At 49.4% G+C, this 12,500-nt stretch overlaps 1 protein-coding gene across 1 annotated transcript in view; it reads left to right on the top strand.

The window, feature by feature from the left end:
* The window catches only part of syne1a (spectrin repeat containing, nuclear envelope 1a), a 133,764-nt gene that overhangs the window by 79,024 nt on the left and 42,240 nt on the right, over positions 1–12,500 (top strand). The window contains exons 76-83 of the mRNA XM_056581866.1: positions 486–638; positions 1,593–1,775; positions 2,482–2,619; positions 3,380–3,565; positions 4,927–5,049; positions 5,612–5,794; positions 8,182–8,325; positions 10,970–11,263. Of these exons, the coding sequence (XP_056437841.1) occupies positions 486–638; positions 1,593–1,775; positions 2,482–2,619; positions 3,380–3,565; positions 4,927–5,049; positions 5,612–5,794; positions 8,182–8,325; positions 10,970–11,263 (1,404 nt within the window). The remainder of the gene's footprint in view (positions 1–485; positions 639–1,592; positions 1,776–2,481; positions 2,620–3,379; positions 3,566–4,926; positions 5,050–5,611; positions 5,795–8,181; positions 8,326–10,969; positions 11,264–12,500) is intronic.

Here is a 12,500-nt window from a genome sequence, read left to right as displayed (position 1 = left end):
TTACACTAGTGTGCACGCTTTGAATCCACCCCTCACTGACCTCCATGTTCTATTTTGAAAGCGCCTTCAGCAGAACAGTTTAGAGTCCTACATTCGTATGTTAACATTTGTTTGTTCAAGGCAAAATATGAATAAATTATCTTCCATAAAGATGTTATTACAATATACTTGCTGTTAATATAATCGAATTAACTTCGTACGATGATGATGATGATGATGATGATGATGATGATGATGATGATAATGATACTGAGGACGATGATGATGATGATGTGGATGATGATGATGATGATAAAGATGCTGACTAGGATGCTGATGAGGATGATGATGATGATGATGGTAATGAAACTGATGATGATGTTGAAGATGATGAAGATGCTGATGTTGATGATGATGATGCTAGTGCTGATGATGCTGGTGCTGATGACAGTGACGATGATGATGATGCTGGTGCTGATGCTGCCATCTCCTCTCTTGGGCTCCAGGTGCAGGCGCGGGAGCGGGAGGTGCAGCAGACCCGGGACGTGAAGGAGGACTTCGGCGCCCGGCTGAAGGACATGGAAGGCCGGCTGAGGAGCGTCTCCAGGAAGCTGGAGGACAAGCCGTCGGACCTGGAGCAGGCCAGGGAGGAGACCAAAGTAATCAGGCAGACACGCGCACTAATTACCACGCAATTAGCCCTCATTATACTGGCCATTTGTTTTGCAGATGTTAGGGTTAATGAGGGAAGGAGGAAGAGAGAGAGACAGTGTGTGTGTGTGTGTGTGTGTGTGTGTGTGTGTGTGTGTGTGTGTGTGTGTGTGTGTGTGTGTGTGTGTGTGTGTGTGTGTGTGTGTGTGTGTGTGTGTGTGTGTGTGTGTGTGTGTGTGCGTGCCTCTGTGTGTGTGTGTGTGTGTGTGTGTGAGCTGTGATCCTCCATCAGGCTGGCCCACTTGTGTGCTCCAGAAGTACAGATGGGGTTCTCGCCCCTCTTTCTTCTACTCCCCTTCTCTCGACCCCTCCCAGTCCCTGAAGTCTGCGTAGCGCTGGTTTGAACACAAACCAGAGCAAAGCATCTTTAGTTTGAACTGGATGTACAACTGGGACGAGGCGTCAGCAGTGTCCACCAAAACACTCTTCCTCTTTCCTTTAGCTTTGATCCCTTGACGCTTTAACGTTTTTTTGGTCTCCTCTCTCCTTCTCCTTTCATCTCCTCACCCCTCCTCTACTCTCCTCTCCTCACTTCTCCTTCCCTCCACCTTCACCTCTCCTCTACTCCTCTCAATCACCACTCATCCTCCACCTGCTTCCTCCACCTCCACCTGTTTCTCCACCTCTCCTCTCCCCCCCAAATCTCCTCCCCTATGCTCTACTTACTTCTCTCTCCCTCTCTCTCCCCCCTCATCCCCCTCTCCCTCCTCCCCTCCTCTTTCCCCTCCCCTCTCTCCTCTCCTCCCCTCCCTCCTCCCCCTTCTCCCTCCTCCCCTCCTGTCTCCTCTCCTCTCACCCCTCTCCCTCCCTCCTCTCCCCTCTCCCCTCCCCCTCCTCCATCCCCATCCCCACCCCCACTCCTCCCTCCCCCATCCTCTCTCCCCCCTCTCTCCTCCCCCCAGTGTCTGTGTGAGGAGTGCGAGGGCTGCGGCGGCTCCCTGGCCGAGCTGGGCGTGGCGGTGCAGGAGTTCGGCGAGCAGAACCCCCTGCTGTGCAGACAGCTGGGGGACAGCCTGGCCCGGCTGGGGGAGACCCAGAGGCTCACCGCCCAGCAGGCCCATCACCGGGCCAGCCGGCTGAAGGAGGTGGGCGGGTCCCTCTGCGGTCCACGGGTCAACAGTCATCCATACATACATTCCAGTGTACACACACACACATGAAGACACTTTGAGACTAAAAGGTCTCGCAGTAGTGCGAGATCGTAGAGTGTAGATTCTGAATAGGGGTTTGAATTGAACATGATATTTATATTTAAATTAAGGGTTTTATCCCAAGCGACATACAATAAGTACATGTCACGGCGCAAAGACCGCCGCCATTTTGGGAGCGTTGTTTTTTCTCGTTATTGTGTTCTATTGGGTCATACATTTATGATCATTTGTCATTATAGGGAGACGTTGTTGTTGGAAGATGTGCAGTGTAGATTCTGAATAGGGGTTTGAATTGAACATGATATTTACATTTAAATTAAGGGTTTTATCCCAAGCGACATACAATAAGTACATTTGTCAGAAGGAGAAGCAACAATATATCGCTGTTGGTAGAGTAGACACGAACATGAACATATTTTGCTCGCATTCAACTCAGCTGGATTTGAGGTTCTTTAGAGTTCACGACTTTAATCACAGCCATGATTTGCGGAGGGTAAATCACCATTTGAATAGTTTCTAATCTGCATCCCTTAATTTCATGAAGCCATTTGGATGTACTCTGTTGTATTTTGTGTACTTTCCAGCTCATGTTTTGTGGTCAATGTTGTCATCTCTCTCTTTCTCTCTCTCTGGTGAGTAGGCTGAGAGGCAGTATGAGGAGTACAAGGGGATGAGGTCGTTCATTATGGGATGGACGGAGAAGGCAGAGGCCCTGGTCACTGGCAACATCATCTGGAGCTCCGCCTCTCAGCTGCAGGAGCAAATCAGAGCCCACCAGGTGAGACTCCGCCCTAAAATGTTATGATGTGTGCTTAAAGAAGTTAGTGTGATTGTTTTACTATGTCCTAAACATTTAAAACCGAAAGTACGGGAAGTGCAAACTATTTCCAGGGGAAATATTACAGTACGAAAGCAAAGGACGCCGTCGTATATATCCCACAATGCAATGCAGTGTTGACGACAACCAATAAGGAGACTCTCAGGAAGTGGCGAGATAACAACAGGCTGAGAAGTGTGTCTGAAAAGATACCTACTGCTGTACTTAGCCAAAAGTATGTGGAACAATAGGACCGATATTGGGTGCGTGGTGCACAGCGTGCGATACGGGACAAACCCAGCGCGAGCGTCTCCCCGCCCTCACCCCACCCTGCCCCCCCCCACCCCCTGCCGTGCGTTCCTCTCCCACTAATCCATGCAGCCTCCTTGTAAATTGTAATCAGCCCATTGTCGCTCCTCTATTGTCTTAGCTTTTTCTTTCGCTCGGCAATTCTCTGGTAGACAAATTGGCATCCGACTTAATTGTTTCCTAGGCTTGGTCTCCGTGTAAATGCTGCGCCGGTCTAGTTCCTGCGACGCCGGCGGTTAATCAGTCTCCCGGAGAAGCTGCTATTATCCCCGACGGCGCGCCTTAATTAGCCTAATCGCTCCCCCCCCCCACCCCCCTAACCCCCGTACAATAGGCCCCTAGCCCCTCCGTTTTCAAGGTTCTGTGCCGGGCCCTGACTTTTGTGACTCGCTCGCCGCCGTCATGGCAACAGGCCCTGCTGCGGGAGTGCCGCGGTCTCCATGGTGACCTGGAGGCCATGGCCGAGAGGGAGGGGCAGCTGGGCCAGGTGGTGCGCACCCGGGGGTGGAGCCAGCAGGTGAACCACCTGAGCCGGAGGGCCGAGGAGCTGCAGCAGCACGCAAGGACGCGCCTCCAGAGCCTGCAGGACGCCGCCAAGGTGAGGGGGCGGCACGCCTTGTGTATCGGGGCGCGGGCGCCACGATGGTTCACACCCCCTCGAGATGAACCTGTCTCGTTCTCAAGGGGGTCCTTAACGACAAAGTACAATCACGACATATTAAGAAGATATTCCTTGATGACAAAACAAAAAAGAAAGACATCACACACAAACACACACACATACACACGTGATGTCACGGCGCGAGGACCGCCGCCATTTTGGGAGCGTTGTTTTTTTCTCGTTATTGTGTTCTTTTGGGTCATACATTTATGATAATTTGTCATTATAGGGAGACATTGTTGTTGGAAGATGTGGCAAGACAAAGTTTTCATAAGCAAAGGTTACGGTATATTAACGTCAGTTTAGGATTTTTTATTAGCGTAACTCTTGAGTACTCTCAAGATGGCGGGGTAGCAAAGAACAAAACATCCCACGCTGCATTCTGATGTGCAAGCCCTATAATAACGCTCATTGATAAGCTGTTCATAATAGTGTAATGGTGTGCTTCAATAGGCTTCAGCACAATCGCTTATCGGAATAGTATTTATTTATAAATGTAGCATACTTCATTCTCTTCTCGCTTGGTTGTCAAAATTCAAATTCGAATAACATTAAGATTAACATATAATTTGAATAATATTAAAATAATATACAGTATGTATTCTTCTGCAAGATCTGCGAGGTAGTTAGTGTAGTAAAAAAGTTGAAATAATCGTACAATTTATGTGTGACTAGAGTGCCCCCTTGTGGCGAACCCAAGATATGTGTTTCCCTAGCGACGCGTTTAGGCTCTGTGGCAGAAACCGTTTATCTAATGAAGTCGGCGGGCGTCTGGTAACAAAGCGTTTTACCATGAAGTAACGCATTAAAGCCTAATTGAAATGTCGGAAGGGATTTGTTTGATCTTGTTTAACTAGTTTTTTTGGGGATGTTTAAAAAGGAAGGTCAAATTCTGACTGTGTTGCCTCCTTCTTATATTGAATATTCCTTTCCTAATTATGCCATTATCTTTTGAGTTTGTTACGTACCAAGAAGAATTACTACATCCAAATAAAGGCTTTGAATAGATAATTTCCTAAAAAGTATAAGAATAGTTAGTAGAAAGTAGAAAGTAAGTATAGCTATACCTTCTATAAATCATCTTGCATAAAGTAAAAGCATACTTATTTCGAAATGACTTTTTAATATTTATTTGATGAAATGTTTTCAAAACCTTTTAGAAGTATTAATAAAAACAGCATTCATTCAGTAGCAATAAACCGAAACCCGAGCCACTTAACGGAGTCCAAGGCTGTCACCTGGAGAAACAAACCTCCTATTATACTCAGTGTGGGTGTCTGACTTCCTGTCCCTGACAGGATATGATGCGCCTGGAGGCGGAGGTGAAGAGCCTCCACGCCACCCTGGAACAGGTCCAGACCACCCTGGCCTCGCCGGACCTCAACCGTCTGAGCCTCCGAGAACAGCTCACACACAGACAGGTAGACGAACACACACACACTGCAAATCTACACACACCCGTGCACGGCACGCGTGTGCACTTAAAGAATCACACACACAAACGCACACACACACACACACACACACACACACACACACACACACACACACACACACACACACACACACACACATCTACACACATCTACACAAACACTTTACAGACATTACACACATTCAGACACGGCTACACACACATACACAAACACCTACAGACAAAGTTACGCACACACACCCACACACCAAAATACATACACATACACAAACAGACACAAGGACAAAGTTTCATACACACACACACACACACACACACACACACACACACACACACACACACACACATACAAAGTCACGCACGCACAAACACACACACACACACACACACAACACATCAACCCAAACACACATTCAGACACAGCTACACATACGGACAAAGTTACACATACACTCTCTGACACAGATGTAGAAAAGTCACAATTCGCACTGTACACACAATACAAACACAGACATCACCCCTCACGTCTTGGTGTGCTCCGTCTCCAGCGTCTGCTGGTGGAGATGGAGGGCTTCAAGCAGCAGGTGACCACGGTGCAGCAGTGCCAGAGCGCCCTCCGGCTGCCGGAGGAGGTAGTGGCCAGCCTGCCCATCTGCCGCACTGCCCAGAGTCTGCAGCACGAGGCCAGCCAGCTGCAGCACACCACCATCCAGCAGTGCAATATCCTGCAGGTACAGCAGGGGGCAGCACTCACACAGCCAATGCAGAGTTGGGGCAAATGTGCTGTTGTTAATTATTTTTGCTTAATTATTGTTAATTATTGAGGGCATTTAGCAGACGCTTTTACAAAGCGACTTACAATGAGTACATTTGTCTGAAGAAAGAGAAACAATATATCACTGTCAGTAGAGTGAGGATGTTCATAGAACCAAGTGCCAAGCAATAACAATTGTTAGGTTAACCCAGCAAAGATAAGATGCTACACGATGCTCCTATTTTTAAGTGCCAGGACGTACAACATAAAATAAGTGTGTACATTAAGTGTCAGGACGTACAACATTCAATGAGTTCTTAAGGGGGGGCTTGTTGCATTTGTATTCACAAAACAGACTACAAATGCAGTGAAGACTGCCGGCAGTCTAGCCCATGTCTCGGTGAACGGGGTGTTTGATTTTCTTTTGCTTCCTTTTTGGTTTCGACCACTCACGTTGCTCAAGGCAGGGATTAGTAATAGTTTAATTGGCTATTAAAAGTGAATATAAACTCGTCCAGTTGTCCAGTATTAAACTTTGAAGAATTGTTGTTTCAAAGCAACACAATGTAGTTTGCAACTGTAGAAATACACTTGTTGTCAGTCCTCAGCTCCTCCTAGGTTTTCTTTGATAGAAACCGACAGGAAGGAAGCAAGGCTGATTTGTTTGGTTTCGAGTGCTTCATTTTATAACAGGAAGCAAAATAACTTAGAAAATGCACAGTGAATCAGGTTGGTAAAATGACAGAACGCAGGATACTAAATATATAAATAAAAACTACTACAGAATATAAAAACAATAAAAATAGAATTATGACTTCAAGACTGTTGCTATACAACTTTTACAACATCATCATCAATATATACCGAATTTAAATATAAAGAAAGAGAAACATGTACAAATATACAGTGAGATGCGTACAAATAGCCCTCTTCGGAGCACGCTTGTGTAGATCAGCTGTCAGATGCGGAATACACAGAGTTCCATCCTGACCCACAGCTATGGAACGGATGCATCACACAGCAAGCAAGGACATGGACAGAGATTCTGTCACCTCGCCCGTTAGACAGCAACTGGTGTCATTCTATAGCTACCCGCTGGTTGACTTGTATTAGGGCTGGGCAATAACTCTATATTATCCTTTGTGGTCTTTGAGTTGGACTCTTTAGTACAGGCTATGGAGAATGTTTGTTTAGTTGTGTCCTTGAAATGATCTTTGAGATTATTCAGAGAGAAAATATAAACAAATCTAAATCTTATACCTTACCTTTATATAAACATAGATTTCATACCAATGGCATTTTGAAATCATAAGTTTACTTCAAGGTTGAATGAAATGAACCACCATTGCTCAGATCATTTCAGCATGCATCCCACCTTTTAAAATAGGTTTAAACATTTAAAACGTTGCATCACATTCCAAATCCAGTGGAACGTGATGGATCTGAATCCTGACCGTTGCTCCCTGTAGTTCCCAGCATGTCTGTTCAGGAAAGTCATGGTTCCCCTGGCCCCGCCCCTGTTGTACCCCCCCCCCCCCTCCTTGTTCATCTGTCGCCATGGCGATTACTCTGCTAATCTTATTTTGGTGAAGATTAGTCGCCGGGGCCGAGGGGGGGGGGGGGATTTAGACTGAGGCTAAATCATCTTGACTAATTGTGTCCATATTGGCCGGTCCTCATGGCAGCCTAGTGGGGTCCCTGTGGGGGACGTACCGGGATAAGAGACGTCTCTCTGTGTGGACGGAGGTCCTCCTCATCCACCCAGGTGACGGAGGGACAGCTGGAAGTGTTTACATGCTGTCTGAACCTCATCGATGACTCATCCCAGGTTTCATGTTTGGATGCGTGCATGCAGTCACTGGAGATGATTTTTGCTGCAATCTTTAGCAGCCACTCGTGTTCTGACATCCTTCCTAAGGGGCGTGGCTCTATTAAGGGGCGTGTCCTCGTTGGGGGCGTGGCTCTGTAATGGGCCGTGGCTCTATCACGGCTTGTCCACTAAAGGGGGCGAGGCTCCTTAAAGGGGCGTGACCTCACTGGGGTTGTGGCTCTATAACGGGGTGTGCCCTCCCTAAGGGGTGTGCCATCGCTAGGGGGTGTGGCTCTATAACAGGACATGTCCTCTCTAGGGGGGTGTGGACCTATATTGGGGCGTGTCCTCCCTGGGGCTGTGTCTCTGTAATAGGCGTGTCCTCCCTGGGGGTCTGTCTCTAATGGGTGTGTCCTTCCTGGGGGCGTGGCTCTAATGGGAGTGTCCTCTCGGGGGACGTGGCCTCCTTGGGGGCGAGGCTCTGTAATGGGCCTGTGCTCCCTGGGGGCGTGGCTCTAATGGGGCGTGTCCTCTGTGGGGGCGGGGCTGTGCAGGAGGCGGTGGTGCAGTATGAGCAGTACGAGCTGGAGGTGAGGAACCTCCAGAGGCTGATCGAGGAGGCCCACCGCATCATCCAGGACCGGCCCGTCTCCACCAGCAACATCCAGGAGCTGCAGGCGCAGATCCATCACCACGAGGTCAGGCACGCACACACACACACACATGGATGCACACATTGCACACGTGCACCAACTCACACACGCACACAGGCGCACACACACGCATACACCAGGATGCACATGCACACGAACACACATAAGCACAGACACATATTTATGGGTTCACGTGGAACAAACGCACACAAGCTTAATACATAGTACAAACACATGCCATCAAACACGCAAACACGATCGCACCCTCGCACCAAGCATGAATGCGCACACATACAACGTGCACACATTACACACACACACACGCGCACATAAGCATGAACGCACACACGCACAACGTGCTCATATAGCTCTAGCACACAAACACAAAATCACACAGTCACTCCCTAACTCACTCACGTGCACACACACACACACACTCACACACTCTCTTCATCCTCTTGGTTGAGTGAGTCTCAGCTCACTGGTTCCCCTGGAGCCAATATGTGTCTCCAGGAATGAATCCTCTTTCCAGGGACTGCCGCGGCCCAAATCCGTCACATTAGTTGCCAGAGAGAGGACTAGGGCTTCGGACCTCCATGAGTTAGGGTCTCACGCAGGATTCGCTATAGTGTTCACTATAATAGTCTCTGTAGTCTTCATTATGGTGTTCACTATAGGGTTCACTATAGGGTTTACTATTGTGTTCACTACTCTCAGAATCACCTCAATGAGAACCTTGAAATTGCTGTCATTACTGTAAATACCGTGTGTGTGTGTGTGTGTGTGTGTGTGTGTGTGTGTGTGTGTGTGTGTGTGTGTGTGTGTGTGTGTGTGTGTGTGTGTGTGTGTGTGTGTGTGTGTGTGTGTGTGTGTGTTAAACATCACTCCGGCCTCTCTCACTCAAAACAAACAGCCCATTCCTGCTCTATCGGCTGGCTGCTCTCTACCCCTCCTGTGATATGAGCTCCCAGATTAGATACGGTGTCTCAGGGTTCCCAGTGCCTAACCCGAGCCTGCATTTCATTCTCCACCACAGCAGAGGCACTCTGCTGAGTCTGTGTGTGGTGGCGGTTCAAGAGCCGGTGGAATGGGAAGCAGATCCAGTGAGCCGGGTTCAAGGCAGGTCCTGCTCCGCATGGGAGCCTCCCAGCGGGTCCCACGGCGCAGGTCTCCCTGCTGGGAAGTTATAATGGGAACAGAACCCGGGGAGGCTCCGACTCTTAATGCTAGAGAGGGGAGATGAGATGGGCAGAATGTAGATAGGTTCTGATTCATTCTTTATTCAAAGGGAGAAAAGGTCACGCTTTTTTTTAATGTAAATGTTCAAAATGAATTCCGTTCAGATTTCATGACCACGTTAGATAAGAGTGCTCTGATCTGTCTCTCTCTCTCTCTCTCTCTCTCTCTCTCTCTCTCTCTCTCTCTCTCTCTCTCTCTCTCTCTCGCTCTCCTAGTCTATCTCTCTCTCTCTCTTAGTGTCTCTCTCTCTCTCTCTCTCTCTCTCTCTCTCTCTTATTGTCTCTCTCTCTCTTAGTGTCTCTCTCTCTCTCTCTCTCTCTCTTAGTCTCTCTCTCTCTCTCTCTCTCTCTCTCTCTCTCTCTCTCTCTCTCTCCCCCTCCCTCCCTCTGTGTGTGTGTGTCTGGGCAACTTAGCTTGGCCTGCTGTTTGTTTGCCTGAGTTTGGTCTCCAGGCTGAGCTGAGCTGTCCCACTGGCCCACTGGAGTCACATGACCCGATTACCCTCAGCCATCTGCGGGACAAGCCTAGGGAGGGGGAGGGAGAAGGAGGGAGGGAAGGAATGGAGTGTGTGCGGGGGGAGGGCCCGGGCCTGACTCCCTGGCTGTAATTCGACACCCTCTCTGTCATTCGGTCTCGCTCCCACCCTCCTCTCTCTCCGTCTCCCACTCGCCGCTCTCTTTTGTCGAAAGTAATCCGGCCCCTGGGATTGGCTGAGAGGGGGAGTGACAGCGAAGGGGGGAGGGCAGTGAGTGAGCTCATTTCCTGTTTTGTTTTTTTGCCTTTGTGTGTGTGTGTGTGTGTGTGTGTGAGAGGGAGTGTCGGGGAGATTTTTGAACTATTTGACTGAGGTTCCTCTCGCCAAATCAAGCATCCTGTCTGAGGAGCTCACATCACTCACTCTCCATCCGTGTGCTTCTGGGCTGAGACCGAGGGAGAGACAGAGAATAGGAGGCAGCGGTAGACAGACAGAGAGAGACAGAGACAGAAACAGAGAGAGAGAGAGAGACAGAGAGAGAGAGAGGGGCATGAATAGAGCAACAGAACAGGAGAGACAGAGTGAGAGAAAAGTGTGTCACAGGGAATGAGGCATTGCTGAGCCTGCCCTCTCTCCCTCTCTCTCTCTCCCTGCTCTTGCTGTCTCTTGCTGCTGACACACACTCACGCACACACTCAAACACACACACACACATCGCGGGTGGAAGCCAGAGACGGAGAGGAGAATGTTCCCGCTCTGCTCTTCACTCAACCACCGGCTTCGCGCTCAACGCTGAGTTCGGACTCCGGACCCGCGGCTCGTTTCTCATTCATCGCTTTTCTCCAGCTGGGATTTGTTTCGACGCCTTCCTGTGGATTTTAACGCCCCGGTCTCGACCCCGTGGCGGCGGGCGGCGGCGGTGGTCTCAGTGGTCTCGGTTTCTCGGTGTGTGACGGCGCCGCGATGTGTTGACAGGAGCTGGCCCAGAAGATCCAGGGCTACCAGGAGGGGATCTCGTCGCTGCACTCCAAGTGCAAGATGCTCACGGTGAAGGCCAAGCACGCCACCCTGCTGCTGACGGTCGGCGACGGCGACGGCCTGTCGGACGGCGCCGAGGACCTCAGCGACGAGGACGACGAGCTGCTGCCGCCCGGCGCCGGCGCGGCAACCAACGGCGCCGGCCACGGCGTCGGCCACGGCAACGCCGGCAAGCAGCTGCCCGCCCACCCTTCCGTCGTCATGGTGAGCGTGCGACCATCCTATCTGAACGCACAAACATACACAAACGCACACACACACACACGCATGAGCGCACAAACATGTAAACATCAGCACCCCACTCTCTGCATGGTTTGTACTTGGAGCTGGAATGTGTGTGTGTTGGTGTGTGCGTATATTGTGTGTGTGTGTTGGTGTGTGCGTACACAGTTCCACACTGAGCATGCCTTCTGTCACTGTGTGGACCGGCTCTCCTGTAGCTCGTCTGTCCGTCGTGCTGATGGTGTCTCTGTAGTTAGTTAGTAGTTCAGTGCACAGAGGCAGCTAACTAGCTGTGTTTACCGTAGTTCGCTTTAACCCGGCGTCATCCCTTCACCCGGGCTGCTGATTGGGTAAGAGCCTCCTGCTGTTTAGCGCATTGCTGCTAGGTCTCCTGGTCGACAGTCGGCTGCTATTTCGGTACGCCTGTGTTATATATCTCTGTGAAGCTCTCTGGTTCTCGGTTGAACAGCCAAGCCTGGGTCTCTCACATTCTCCCTGCTTCTGCTACTCACTGTTTCTTCCTCCCTCTCGCTCTCTTTCTCTCTTATCTTCTATGAGTCTATTCCTGTCTCTCTGTGTCTCTCTCTCTCTCTCTGTTTCTGTGTCTCTCTGTCTGTGTCTCTCTATCCGTGTCTGTCTCTCTTTCTCTATCTGTTTCAGTGTATCGTTGTCTGCCTCTCTCTCTCTCTTGCTCTTCATACTTTGATTTAGATATGCACACACTGACTTGTTTGTCAGCTGTGGTGATACTGTTTGTAGTTTTATGTCTCATGGGGGTAGGAAACAGGATATATAGTGTGTGTTTGTGTGTGTTTTGGTGTGTGTGTGCGTCTTCCTGTGTATGTGTGTGTCTATGTTATGCAAAGATTTCTCACTGCATCTCTCTGCATGCCCAATCGGGTCAATGTAAGAATGTGTTTCCGTTTTAAAGTCATGTGATATGTGTTGGGTCAAACCTCACGCCTTGGTGATCCGACATCTCGGTTTCAACGATGACCCGAAACCACGCATACGATGCCTACTGATCTATCTCAACGCAATACAAGATAAATGAGTGAATGAATGCCATGAACAAGCAGGAAAGGGGGCATTCATTATTCATCAAGCTCTGTCAGACAAGTCCATTGCACCCGGAAGCTGAATCGCTTAACCGTAAGACTTTGAGGGGTAGAGATAACAGACGACCTCAGATCACTTAAAATCGTCCCTCATCGTAACAAACCGAATCCCAGTCGTCGTATTGTTT

The sequence above is a fragment of the Gadus chalcogrammus genome, chromosome 21, assembly GCF_026213295.1.
Source record: "Gadus chalcogrammus isolate NIFS_2021 chromosome 21, NIFS_Gcha_1.0, whole genome shotgun sequence".
NCBI classification, from domain to species: Eukaryota; Metazoa; Chordata; class Actinopteri; order Gadiformes; family Gadidae; genus Gadus; species Gadus chalcogrammus.
The sequence above is the reverse complement of the archived record's forward strand: the minus strand, read 5'-3'. Positions and strand labels throughout refer to the sequence as shown.